Below are 15,454 nucleotides of genomic sequence, written 5' to 3'. Positions count from 1 at the left end.
TTGAAACCAAGAAATTTGAAATAACTCCAAACAGCACAACATACAACTTGCAGTGTAAGAGTCCAACTACTACTTTGAATATCTATCCAAAACAAAGGTTATATCTTTTTCTAAAACGCAAAATGGGGGTTACGTGATCATGTACCAGAAACGCGTCAAAATTATGTACTTGTTAACAATCACGTACACCCAGTGTGGCCCTGACCAAAACCAAATCATTTTACTACAAGAAATAAAGATAAAAAAATGTTTACATCTTAAACACGTAGTCCCATCATGACCTCGACAACAACCAATCAGTTTAAAATAGAAATAGAACCTATTTACATGATTGCTACTAATTTTCAATCAATGTCAGGATCTAGATCAACACCTAGTATTTACAAAACTAACAGTCAATATCAAAATATTTTATGCAAAAGGTATCATCTCTAGTGAATAAAGTTACAATACAATAGCATGTAATGAAAAATAAATAAAATTTAAAACTGACAAAAATTAAATTGAAATCATTATATATTAAATCACTTATAATTCAATCAACTATACATAACGTGATCAAAAGGAATAAAAATTATACGTAATTGTGGACAAATAGTAAATAAACGATCAATGTATTGGCACAAAAGAAGCCAATTCTACAATAAGTTCTTTATTTTAAATAATTTGCTCCAGATGGTAAACATATTTAGTATAGGACCCTACCTTTGTTCTGAAGCTCAGTTTATGTCTTATTGAAGCACGATACATGACAAATATTTTACAATACAAAATTTACTACACTGACATTGAAATTTTGCACACACACGTCACGGAATAGTTGCAAAAAAAAATCATCTTATAGTGATAAATAGATATCACTGTGACGTGATATTTAGGCAGGGTGATCCAAACTGGGGAGTGTGGATGGCAATATATGAATGAAGTGTTTCATATTGTTATTATAACAAAGAAACACACATGAGCATTCGAAATATGTATTCAAGTCTCATGTTTATTTCCAGATGCGATAGCATGTGCTATAGTGTGAAATATGTCTGCATGGTGATGAAACTTTCAAACTGAGATGAGACAACTCATCTTTTATTTTAATCGGTTTAATCTGATCTCCAAGAATTTTAAAATTCCACTACCGCATGTCCAAGATACCACAATGTTAAAAACAAACACGTGATCAATAAAAAAATGGGCCACGTTAAATACTGTCTAGTTTAAATAAAGTCTAACATAGTTCGTTATCTGCTACTTGGATACACAGACTTAAGATAGAACATGTATTACTCGTTCACAACTACCAATCATAGGAAGGCAAGGTTACGATGAAAATATAATTATTAAATTGTGCGCAACATATTCAACAATTTGATTCTATTGGATGTGACAGTATATATATGCTACCATGTATCATGGTAATTAAATGGCTATTGCTGTTGCATGCAATAACAATTTAGAAAACTAGGGTTAAACCATGCCATTATTACCATGTTAACCTAGACAGTCCAGGGATTTTTCCAGGGGTTATTCTGAAGCTGTACTCTAGTTGTGTTAGTTGATCAGCTTCTACGCTTTCACGGTTTTAACTCATTCCAACTGTCATTGTTTTATGTGGAAAATTTGGAACAAAAATCAAAAGTTACTATTATTCCGAATACCAATCACACAGTGTAGAGTAGCATCTACAATGCTGCATTGATACGATTCAACGGAAAAGGCATTATAGGAGTATCTACTGAATAAGATAAAGTTTCCAATTTTAGCCATTTAAAACCCAAATTCTATACATTTTCCTACACCAAATTAATAGTGCAATAAATTATATTATCGACGATTGTTAGAGTTTACTGCCATCTCCAAAATTTAGCAAAATGCTTCACAGAGCCTTTGTTTGACACAATGATCATGACACTAAGAATCAGTTACAGAGGGGTACAATTAACATACTAATTATTAGCATATACGATGAAGATGGAATCGTGGAAGATTTAAAAGGTACGCTAGTAATGTGCATTCTCCTAGCAAAATAAATCGGATAAGGTACATAGTGGTGGGAAAAATACAACTACCTGGTCTAAATGAAACTTTACACATTGAGACAAAAACAAACGTAAATCTAACACACTTGGCCAAACAAATAACAGTGACGTAGAACTCAGTAATAACCCTATAGTCACTTTAAATGATCCTGAAAAATTAATGGATGCAGCAAATAATAGTTTTTGTTTTGTGGAGAGTTGATAAAAGATATCAAGTTCATTTAGTAACGATAGATTAACTGACAAAGATGGCAAAGAAGAATGACAAAAAATATTGAAGAGCTGCAAAAGAACCTGACTCATGAAAAGAGTAAAGCGATTTAATAGGCTCAAACCTTGTTGAAACAGTAATTCATATCATTATCAACTGTCGAATAAAATCTACAACTAGTAAAGGGAAACATAATTTACCCAACAATAGAAAACATTTAAGAACCAACCAAACAGAGAATAAGCATATAAGATGATGTTCTGGAGTGAGATCTAGAGAAGAATCTTGCAGCCCACGTTGAAGTAGTTAAATGGTGAAATCAGTACCAAAGCAGATAGGACCATCCATGGCCTAAGCAATATTTTTAAAATATACAGCATACACTAGAACGTTGTTCAGAGTTACAGAAACAGGATGATTTAAACAGATACAGCCAAGATAATTGATGACTCTGAAAAACCCCAAATGTTAATGAAAGCATGATCGAGCATAAAAACCTTCAAATTACCCTTGCTTGATTTGAATAATATAATAGAAACCAAACAATATGATACATTCACTGAGCTCTATAGCAAACTGAGGTTGTACATAATAAAGAGGATGCAAAAGAGTACGCAGGTGGAGAATTGTTAAATAGCATAGGCAAACACAATCCAGTAGTAAGAAAAATGGTGCAGAAGGTCTAAGAAAACTGAGATAGCTGTCCAGCAATGCTCATGTGATTATATGAACGTACTAGGTGTGTTTCTGTCCAATAACATCAGTTCAACATCACAGACCTGGCCCAAATTTTATACGTGATTTGGAAAAGGTCAAGGTCACTAATTTTACTTGATAAACATAGAGGACAATTAAATCTGGAGTGGGTAAATAATGTTGTATGAATATTACTGTTGTTCAAGAGTTGTGTCCCTTTCTGGTGATAAAATATGTATACTATTTGTCATACTTCTTGTGTGTGCAACTAGCTGTTGGTGAATTCTCCAGAAACGTGACAGTGATTACTGAAAGCAGTTGAATATTACAAATGTTTATTTCATTATGCTTTGATAAGTCTATCTAGAGTTATGTCCCTTTCTCAGTCATCGTGTATGTTTAACAGCTTGTACATACATGATAGGTGTGCTTTATGGACACAGATCTATTTTTTTTATATTTTTTTGCCAACATATATGGTATATCTAAAATGTTGGTGAATTATATTTTTGCAATTGCAAATCTGCCCCTCTACCAAAATTGTGAAACATCTAGAATGTTTTCTAATGAAAGCTTTCTTTATGGGTAGATGTTTAAAAGTATGCCCTGCAAACACTTTCAATGAATCATCTTTGTAGAGATTTGTCTCTTTTGGACCCCAATAGGAGTTCTATCCTACAGACCCCTTGCCTACCTGTGTATATTCCCCCTGCCCCCTAAGAAAAACCCAACTTAAGCCACTGAAGCAGTCAGATTAAATAGATGCTGTGTGAGAAAATACAAAACTTTGTTTTGGAGTTTGGATATCATTGGATAAATAATGTATATGAACATTGCCCATAACAATTTTCTCTAATCTTTCCTAATGAAAGCTTCTTTATTGATAGATGTTTAAAAATATCCCCTGGAAATACTCTCAATGCACGATCTTTGTGTATATTTGTCTCCTTGTGTCCCCAATAGGGGTTCCATCCTACAGACCCTTACCAACAAATTAATCATAATGCTTTACAGCTCATTCAGGTTAGAGGCAGAGAACCTTATAGCTGTCTTTGTTATTTATGTTACAAGAAGAGAGCCATATTGCACAATCTTTATCCATTAGTACAACAGTACTTTACTGTGACTCAGTCTTTGTTCATTAAGATTACAGACAGAGCCATATAGCATTTCTATGTCCATTAATATAACAGTGTATTAATGTGAACTGTACTTGAAGATCACAGCAGAGGCGGACATCATATGACTCAGTAAATCTTTGGTCAGATAAATGCAAACATAAGTCACCAGACAATGATTGAGAGATACAATGAATGGTATGTCACATGTGAGTTCTAGTACAGAATAGACTGAAAGAGTGATTGAAAGATAAATTGAATAGCAGGTCACATGAGAGTTCTAGTACAGAACAGACTGAAAGAGTGATCGAAAGATAAATTGAATAGCAGGTCACATGAGAGTTCTAGTACAGAACAGACTGAAAGAGTGATTGAAAGATAAATTGAATAGCAGGTCACATGTGAGTTCAAGTACTGGATAATAAAAAGGATAACAGGAATATCTACTTTAAAGTGACATGCAGCTTAATAACTGGAAATCAAAATTCATTTATCCTGGCTCAACATCTTTTATGTTTGAAAATCACATGATCATTGTTAATGTTAAGTGTTATAGATAATCCGTAATAATAAAGAGTTACAACAGACACTTAGATGTTGATAAAAATGATGTAATGTTGCAAACAGTGTATATATCAATGTCATTAAATAAATACATATAGAACATTCTATATTCACCATAAAAACTTAGAATTATCAAAGTTATATACATACTGAAGCAGATCGTTAGTAATGCCTTCAAACTGATATCATTATTGCTATATATGTATAAAAGTTTGATGAAAATGTACCTAAGGACAATGCAAACTTGATGTCATTATTACTATATATGCATAAAAGGTTCATGAAAATGTACCTAAGTACAGGTTGAACTTGGTATCAGTATTAATCTACGTGCATATGTATACAAGTCAGGTCAGAATGTATGTAAGGATAATTAAGACTCTGATGTTTCCTCTATAAAGAATTCAATGAATCTTACCAACATAAAGTATACATTTCAAGCATACACTCTCAAGAACACACATGCAAGCATACACTGTCAAGAACACACATGCAAGCATATCACATTTTCACTAGTGTACAGAATAACAAGAGTCCCTAGAAGGAACTGAGACTCTACTAATTGAACAGAATTGAGAGAAATAAAAAATAAAATCATTTCTTTTTTAAAACGATGAATATTAAACCATCTCTAATTCTAAGGTCAGTGGTCTGTAGGTGTTAGCGTTACTGGCAGGTGTGGATGAATACATCGGTAGGAATTAATTTTTATAAATTAGGTCATGATAATTAGTACTGTATACTGTTAACATTTTAACTCAAAGATAAAAAAATAGCTGTGTTACAAATTTGGTTTGTTGCAGTTTTACACTAATAATGTTAATAGCTCTAATATTTAAGAAAATAGATGTTACCAAAACTGCTTTGTTGTTACAGCAATTAACTGAAAGAAATAGCCACCAAAATATTTCTAAGATGGCCATTATACAGGCCATATCATATCTCAGATCAGCATTATTTCCAGCCATTATGCCGGCCATGTGGTATATCAGATTGGCATAATTTCCAGTCTAATTGGCGTAGGTTCCAGCCATTATGCAGGCCATATTATGTCAGACTGCATTAAATTAAAGCCATCATGCTGACGATATTGTACCCCAGATTGGCATAATTTCCAGCCATCATTTCGGTCATATTGTATGTCAGACTGGCATAATTCCCAGCAAACATTAAGGCCATATTGTATCTCATATAGGTATAATTTCCATTTAATATCAAGATTACGTTGGGTTTTTGGTGAAATCCACCTGAAGCTATGACAATCCATTTAAATTAAGTAGCAACAACAAAGATTTGGTTCCCATGTTCTGATCAACACAACTTTCATTTATCAGATAAATACCATTTGAATCTAGATCGAACTTATACATCATATGAATATTAATGAAAATCACATGTTGATATGACATCCATTTAGAAAAGGTAGTGATACCAATTTTTAAGTTGCCACCTTGGAGACAAGATTAGTTAAGATTTGTTGTAAGACAGACGCCATTATGAAATATTTTCCAGAAAATCTCATGTTGACATAAGCATCCATTAGAGAGGAATACAGATAAAATTTTCAATATGGTCAACATTACCATCCTAGATGTCAGATGTAGAAGCAATTTTTGTTTTGACCTAATATGTTTATTTTGAACTTATCCATTTCATTTTGGACCTAGCAGGCATTTGAATGTGACCAAACAGTTTTATTGCAATCCTCCCTGTTCTTTAAGTTGGATTGGTTTTGATAATCCTTACGAACACAAGTATATAATCTAGTGCTGAAGCAATTTAGGAATGTTGCAATGCCCAAGGAAACCCTAACCAACCTTGACTAATCCAATTATGGGATTCCAACCTGCACACTTCAGTTTTGAATTGGGTGTGCTATACACTGAGCCACTACAGTTCCTGTCACCATGGCAATATTTAACTTCTACATGACTTGTACACAATGAATATTCAAGTTTAAATCCTCTTAAGTTTTGTCCAATGCTGCTTTGAGTCTGTGATAATGTCTACACTGATGAACAATTAGTGAGAGCTGTCATTATGGTGTTTGGATACAGTAATAAGGACTACACTGATCTAGAATTTTGGAGAGCAGTTGTCAAATTAGTCCAATCATACTTCTGGCCAGAAATAATTTCTACATTCATTATAAAGTATAGAGGGTTGTTGTCCTGAAAAGATTGTTGTTGATGTTGTTGTTGCTTTGGGGCTTAACGCCATTTTTCAGCACACGATAGGCTATACATGGCGGCCAGTATTAATGGTGGAGGAAGAACCCGGGAAAACCCCGGAAAGAACCACCGACCCACGAGAAGCTACTGACAAGCTTTCTCACATACCCACATTGGCTGAATCCTAGACTCGAACCGCCGCAGACAGAGGTGAGATGGCAGTGATCTGTAACGGAGAGCGCTTTAGACCACTCGGCCACTCGGGGCCCCCTGAAAAGATTGTAAAAGCAGAAATATAATCAGTAGATTGAACGAATATATGCAGAAACACTTAAAATTAATTTTACTGAAAAGTCTGTTATTATGATTCAAATGTATACCAATGCATTTTAGTTGGAAGTTATTGGTTATAAGTTGACAGAACAGAAAATCTCTGTTATACAGCCTGCATGATGTGTTCACAGGCATAGAAATGTATGTCTAATTTGAATCTCCCACACTGTCAATTTAGCTTTTCCATATGAAGGCTAGCTTTAAACTATCATCAGTATGGTTAAGATTAACCTCTATCCTTCTTACACCAAGTTCTCTATCTGAATCAACGTGGAGATGTTTCATCCACTGTAGTAAAGTCTGTTTATAATAATATATTTGTTTACAAGCAATTCATCCAGTGTAAAACGTCGGTACAGACATCTGCATCAATCCACAAGTAATTGAGCTCTAACAAGCTTTTTTCAGAAATGTGTATTGGTCCAAAAGTAATTTTGAGTTGTATTAAGTCTGTTCAGAAATCTGCACTCGACCGCAAGTAATTCAACTGAAAAAATACTCTATTTAGAAATTTGTTTGTCCACATAATATTAAACTGTGTAGTCTCTTCAGAATCTATTAGTCCAGAAGTAATTCAGTTTTAAGAAATCTGTTCAGAATCTATTAGTCCAGAAGTAATTCAGTTTTAAGAAATCTGTTCAGAATCTATTAGTCCGGAAGTAATTCAGTTTTAAGAAATCTGTTCAGAATCCATTAGTCCAGAAGTAATTCAGTTTTAAGAAATTTGTTCAGAATCTGTTTTAGTCCACAAGTAATTCAATTGTAAGAAATATGTTCAGAAATTTGTATTTGTCCTTAAGCAGTTCAACTGTTAGAAGTCTCTTCAAAAATCAGAATCAATCCACAAGTAATTCAACTGTAGGAAATCTATCTAGAAATCTGCATCAATCCACAAGTAATTCAACTGTAGGAAATCAATTCAGAAATATGTTGTGATGTTGTTGTTGTTGTTGTTGGCTTAATACCATACTTAAGCACATTATAGGCTACACATGACAGCCAGCATATCTGGTGGATGAAGAACTATGCATATCCAAAGAAGAACCACTCAACCACTGGAAGCTACTGGCAGGCTTTCTCACATACCATTGTTGGCCAAGCCTGAGACCTCAAACCTATGCAGACAGATGTTAAATGCCAATATGTAAAAGCGAGTGCCTTTGACCAGTCAGCTACCTTGGGTGTGGATAGAGAAATTGGTTTCAGTCCATAACTAATTCAACTTAAGCTTTCAGTTTAACTAGAACAAATCTTGACTTTTGCTCAAAAGGTTTTATATAAATAAAATTTGTGGTACAAAATTTTTACCAGTAGTATTGTTATACCCCCAATGTATTAGAAAATGGAAGCGTATTATTTTGATGCAATCTGTTGAAAGGTCTGTCCTGAATTCATTATACTACAAAGGTTCAAACACTAATAACTTAGAGGCATACAATTTTTAACACTATATCAAGGTCAAATGAAGATACCTTGAATATATTTTCATACCATTAAAGTAACAGTTCAATTTCTATACACTTATTTTGTTAACATTTTCTTATTACAATTAAGTACAAACCAATTTGCTAAGTTCATTTACACATCATATGTAGATGGCCATATACTGTTTAAGGCATAAAGAAAAAAATGGCTACATATTTTTGTGTCTTGTGGACTTGATATTTTCAATTTTTGTAACTGTGTTTTGTTTTAAAATATGTAAAATAGATACACTGGTTACTGTTGTGTGGTTTAATGCCATTTTTCAGCCAGTATTAATGGTGGAGGAAAAACCCGGGAAAACCCTGGGAAGAACCACCGACCGACGAGAAGCTACTGGCAAACTTTCTCACATACCCACATTGGTCGAATCCTACCCTCAAACCCAAGCAGACAGGTGAGATGGCAGTGATCTGTAAAGGAGAGCGGGCCCCTATAGATACACTGGAATTGATCTGTACAATTTCTGACATTATTTAGTGCATTTTAAATGTGTTGTCAATCATCCTTCTGAAGGTTTTCCCTGCATGCTGCAAATCCAAACCCAAATCACAGGTTTCTATTAAAATGTTGATTAGTCTGCTCATGTCCATGTTTTGCTGACCAATACAAACTGCAAGACCAAGTGCTTTAATGTTAACCTATTGAACACTGTCCATACGTTTTATACACCTGCTTATTTGTATGATAAAAGTCAATGATATGGGCAAAGCACATGTTATTGTCAAGGGAGTCAATACATTATGAACAAACTAAAAACAATGGCAAGATTTTTTCATGAAAATGGATTCTAATTACTGTACCTACATGACATTATAGTATAATACTATAGTATTCTAATTACCATACCTACATGACACTATAGTATAATAATATATTCAGTATACTGGCCACAAGATCGCAAGCTCCATGTCTTAGGGTGAGTATGATACTGTAGTCATTAGACTTGTCATTATTTTAGCACTATCACAAATCACATGGTCCATGTCTTACAGTGTGTAGAGTGCTAGAGTCAGTATGTTAGCACTATCGCAAATCAAAAGCTCCCTGTCTTATTATGGTGTGTATAGTGCTAGAGTCGGCATCTTAGCACTATCACAAATCACAAGCCATATGTCTTACAGTGATAGATATTTTAGAAAAATATCCACAGCTTCACAACTTTTCACGTTAATAATAAATGTTCAGGGAGCTGGGCCATAGAGAACAAACACAGAAACACCTGTGCCTCTCCTGGTCTTGTTCAAACAAAATGTTTCTTATATAAAATTAAAAAGTGTTGTTCAGTCTGGCCCCTATTACAGGTCTGGGCCCAGGGGATATATCCCTGGTTTCCCCACCCCATGTCAGCCCTGGCAGGGATATAATCACTTGAACAATCCATGCTACACAGCATCAATTTCTATTGATATCATGCTTTACTGTTTCCCATATAATAAATAATATCAAGAGTCCCTTAAAGGGACTGACACTATATTGTCTGAATATTGTGGCAGACATGTTGGATGTAAGAGTGTTACCATTTTCAATATGTCTTTTGGTGAAAAACCCATGATAGTATCGCCATCCATTCATGAGCAGTGATTACAAAATTTTCAAGCTGGCTGTCATTGTGTTCAACTCGAGAGGAAGCTGGGCATTGTTTTCATTTACGGCCAGCCAAATAACATAACTCTTCTTAATAAAACTCCATGTAGATATAATCTTCCATTTCTATGCAGAAGTGATTACAAGAGTTTCAAAATGGCAGCTTTATTGGTTGTCAGAGTGGACCATTTTCATTTAGAATAAACCTAAACATCAAGGCTATAAATCAACAAAGATAAAAGACAATACAATAATGTAATGAACAAACATACCATAAGCTCTTCTGGTGATAAGCAACTGATATACAATACTGTACAATAATTGTAATGGACAACCATATCATTAACAATAGATGTAAACGACTGTACAATAATAGTAATGGACAACCATATCATGACCTCATAAGCAATAGAGGTACAATAATGTACAAGAATTGTACTAAACAACCATAAGCTCTTCTGGTGATAAGCAACAGATATACAATACTGCACAACAATTGTAATGGAAAACCACATCATAAGCAACAGAGGTAAAAATACTGTACAATTAGTAGTGATGGACAACTATACCTTAAGCTATTCTGGCCTATAAGCTTTAGATATAAGATTGCACATTAAATGTACATATTACAGATCTATGCAAATTTTTGTCAGCTATTTTAAATGTGTCTTAATCTAAATACTTTCTCTAACTTCAAATATAACTGCAATATCTGCCATTTAATATTGAGAGGAGGGAGTCTGGTCCTGGATTTTTATTAAAAAAATAATGCTTCAAAATAGTTTAAATAAGAAAATCAGAAACACGACCCATTCCCCATATTAAATGGATGGTTCTTATATCAATACGGATGGTTAACAATGCAAACTTGAAAATTACTTACATCTTACAAAAGGTATATTTCCTACTGTAAAAGGAACTACTATATGTAAATAAATTGGAAATGATTATAAAGTCATAACTGAACTAAATGGACAGAAACAAGAGGACCAAGTTAGCCTGACATCACTCACCTGGCCAACACAATGTAATCAAAGAGCAGTGTATGAACATAACAGTAAAACCTGTCCATAGATAAAATTAGTGCATACAGAGTACTACTAAGCTCAATAAATGGGATGTGAGATTGTCCCACTGGTTTATGTGGAACTTGCTTCATATCAAGTCTGTGTGATAGACTTATATCCCAAGTTGGAATAAAATCGATCCAGAAAGTTGTCCACAGCATGGTAACAAACTCAGGCAATAAGATTCTAAATGACCTCAATTATGAGTGTATTTGCTCTTTATCAAACTCATCCAAGATCTTGGTGAATACGTTGATTACTCTTTTATTTAAATTCACTCAGAAATATAGCTTCCAGAATGGAACAGGCAATTACTGATGGATCAATGACTGATTCAGGGACATGATTTAATCTCAACTGGCCTTATGGTTTAGTGTATAAATGTATAAATGAGTTATTCTGCATTGAATAAAGCTCTGAAGCATTCATGAACTCTTCTAGACTCAGTTAAAATTTAATTCCAAACTGAAAAAGCCATCCTCTTTCCTATTGCCAACCATGTTTATATTTAAAAACATATGCTTCTTATTGCACAAATATTTAGAATATTGATGCATATCCAACAACACAAAAACAATCACTTACCAGTATGTCTAATAAAAGAACAAATAACTGCTAGTATCGACCACTCCAGTGGCTTAGTGGTTAGACTGCCCGCCATGGATGCGGAAGGTCCCGGGTTAAAACTCCAGCCGAGCTATACCAAAGACACCAATACAGACTGCCACACTGCAGACATCATAGCAATATGACCAAACAATAGTTAAAGCTATGTTAAACACACACATATTCACATAAACACACACACACACAGCAGGTATCATGCACAGGAGCAACATACAACACTTATTAATTCTCATTACAAGCACTTATTTTTCAAACATCAATTCAATAACTGTCTTTCCTGCATGGCCAGATGACCACTCAATTTAATCAAATAAAAGATAAAATCAGAAACGTACTTGACAGTTCATAGAGAACACTAACCGTTCTCTTTGCACCCTAAATGATTTACTGTTATTACAAAGCAAATACAAAATGAATGATATCACAGGGGCAGGAATGTAACCATTAATAACACTCAATACAAACTGGTGTTTATCAAGTATCAATCTATAACTTTCTTATTTGCATGGATACTTAGGTTAGTGAAATATTAAAGCTAAGAACAAAAATTTGAAAAAGTTATTTGTCTCTTTGAATCCCAAATGCGTCACAAATGCTGTCATTTCATATTTTTGTAATGTTTTTGATTAGTTGAAATACTCATGACAGTGTTTCAAACCCGAATGGATTTGTCCCTGGAATGGAGTCATCTGATTGGTCGACTTAACCAATCATATCGTTTGCATAAGATTAGAAGATTAATGTTTATGTACTGTGGGTTCAAGTGCATCACCCATGCTGAGATTATAAGGCTATGACTTTGATAAGAGATAATCGTTTGAAATCATACTTTTCAAATGCGATAAAATTCCTTCCTATTCAATCCTAGCAGAGTGAAATGACAAATTAATAGTTTATTCAGGAATAAAACAAAACACCACTGAACACTTTGAATGGTAAACATATCAGCATATTAAACAGCCATATGCTAAATGTGATTATCATTAAATCTATCTAAGGACTGAATACTAGGTTTAAAGTTATAACTCAGAATCCAGAGGTTCACAATCACATCTATAGTCACCATCATGACAAATCTGAACTCATAATCGAGAGGTTCACAATCACGTCTGTAGTCAACATCATGACATATCTGAACTGATAATCCAGAGGTTCACAATCACGTCTGTAATCATCATCATGACATATCGGAACTCATAATCCAGAAATTCACAATCATGTCTGTAGTCATCATCATGACATATCAGAACTCATAATCCAGAGGTTCACAATCACGTCTGTAATCATCATCATGACATATATGAACCCATAATCCAGAGGTTCACAATCATGTCTGTAGTCATCATGACATATATGAACTCAGAATCCTGGGACTGAATATTATGTTTAATATCGCAATTATAACCTGAACTAATGATCCTAAGATATACTAGAAGAATGTACAAAGATATATTTACATTATTTACAACTTATGATGTGTGTGATCATGTTTTGCAAAATCCTCCAGTTAAGGGGGTTGACAAACAGGTTTGAAGTCATAATCACATAATATCTGGACTCAAGATCCAGGGGCTAAAAGTTAAATCTGAAGTCTTAATCACAGTGTTGTATGATAACTTATTTATGTTAGTTACAACAAATAACAATGCAATCCGATACTACAAAATCCTCAAATTAATCTGGTTGATTGGTTTATTATAAGAATGCCACTTTAATGGAGCTTATTTTGTGCAATCATGTATGTGTATACTATCTCATGTTTCCATGATACTGTCTGTAGGTTTTGCATACTGATTGGTCCTCCTAATGCCATGACAACATCTGTAGCTTTCCCATACAGAGTCCGTTTTGATACTCTATGAAGACATTTATGAGTCACTGTCATCAGATTCCTTCTTTGATGCTTGAGATTGGCTTGAAATCAAAGTCTGTACAAGTCTTTCAAGAGTTTCAATCCTTCTGGGGTGTGTTTGTATTGTATCAAGGAAAGATGTACCTTGAACTGTTGAGATCTGAATGCCTTGAATCTCTCTTAATATTTCATTTTCAAAATCTGGGTCTCCACACTGCTTACTCAGAGCCACCAGTGTTGTGCAGATGTCATTCCAAAATGTCTGGTAATCACTTGAATTCACTGTGACTGATTTTGCATGAGCAAATATTTCATTTCTTTCATCTCTCAAAAACTGTATCATGTTCAGTTGCTGCTGAATTATAGTAGGTACGATGTTTGTAAATAAGGCAGATAAAAGTGTAATATCGTATTCACCTAGGTTGGTATTTCCGCCCGGTGGGAACAAGATGTCCATTTGAGATTTATTTATTATTCTCTTCTTCCTTAGATTGTCAATAGCTATCCTGTTGTTGGCAAGATACTGGTCCAGAGTGCAGGTTGCTGTGACTGTATGATGAATCAAGAGGCGTCTAAGGACCCTGGATCCAACATTTACCAACAGACATGCAATGTGCATGAACCTGTCAGTATCATCAACTGATGGGGGTTGTGTGACATCAGTTGATGTGGAACTGGATGTTGGGGTTTGCATGACATTAGCTGTGGAACCAGATGCTGGGCCTTGCATGACATCCATTGTTGTTGTTGATGCTGATGTTGGGGCTTGCATGACATTAGTTGTTGTGGAAGTGGATGCTGAGCATGGTGTTGATCCAGTTGTTGTGGATGGTACAGAACCAGATGTTGGGGCTTGCATGACAATAGTTGTTGCGGAAGTTGATGTTGGGAATGGTATGGATCCAGTTGTTGTGGATTGTATGGAACCAGATGTTGGGGCTTGCATGACATTAGCTGTTGTGGAAGTCGATGTTGGGCATGGTGAGAAACTTGTTATTGTGGATGGTATGGAAGCAGACAATGTTGTGGATGATGTTGATCCAAATGTTGTGGATCCAAATGTTGTGGATGGTGAGGCATTGGTTGTTGGGGCTTGAATGAGACCAACAGCTGTGGATGATGTGGAAGCAGATGCTGTGGCTTGCATGACATCAGATGTTGGGGCTGAAGTGGGAACATCCATTTGGGCTGGTGTAAAATGGCCTGCTATGTCTGGCAGAAGAACTACAGGGGCTGAAATAGAATAAAATATATTCTGATATTATATTTAAACTGTTTTCCAGGTATGAAACTATTTTAATACATGAGAGATGTAAATACCAAATCACTTGAATGGTATCCTGATTTTATACACAATGACCAACCATGGTCCACATATTATATCTATCTTGATTTTATACACAATGACCAACCATGGTCCACATATTATATCTATCTCCATCTTTATTTTACACACAATGACCAACTATGGTCTGCATATTGTATATATTTATATCCTGATTTTAGACACAACAACCATGGTCAATATACATACATGTACACACACACAAACTCAAGTTTTGTTTCATGGCACAAAATATAAGTATCTTTTAGATATGAGAAATATAAAATTAATTGCCTTGCCTGACTCTAACATAGCTACAATTATTCCTCATAGAGAAAAGGTACACAGGAAATTAGTCTTTTTCAAATCCACTGGCTTAAATCCTGGGT

General features: G+C 34.6%; 1 protein-coding gene across 2 annotated transcripts in view; it reads right to left on the bottom strand.

Moving 5' to 3' along the window:
- Positions 1 to 265: 265 nt before the first annotated feature.
- The window catches only part of LOC149787243 (uncharacterized), a 126,867-nt gene continuing 111,678 nt past the window's right edge, over positions 266 to 15,454 (bottom strand). For both annotated transcript variants that reach the window (XM_089977745.1, XM_089977746.1), the window contains one exon: positions 266 to 14,974. In XM_089977745.1, the coding sequence (XP_089833871.1) occupies positions 13,758 to 14,974 (1,217 nt within the window). In that variant the 3' untranslated portion in view covers positions 266 to 13,757. The remainder of the gene's footprint in view (positions 14,975 to 15,454) is intronic.

Source organism: Sinohyriopsis cumingii, chromosome 12, assembly GCF_028554795.1.
Source record: "Sinohyriopsis cumingii isolate HCF-2022 chromosome 12, ASM2855479v2, whole genome shotgun sequence".
Classification (NCBI taxonomy): Eukaryota; Metazoa; Mollusca; class Bivalvia; order Unionida; family Unionidae; genus Sinohyriopsis; species Sinohyriopsis cumingii.
The sequence above is the reverse complement of the archived record's forward strand: the minus strand, read 5'-3'. Positions and strand labels throughout refer to the sequence as shown.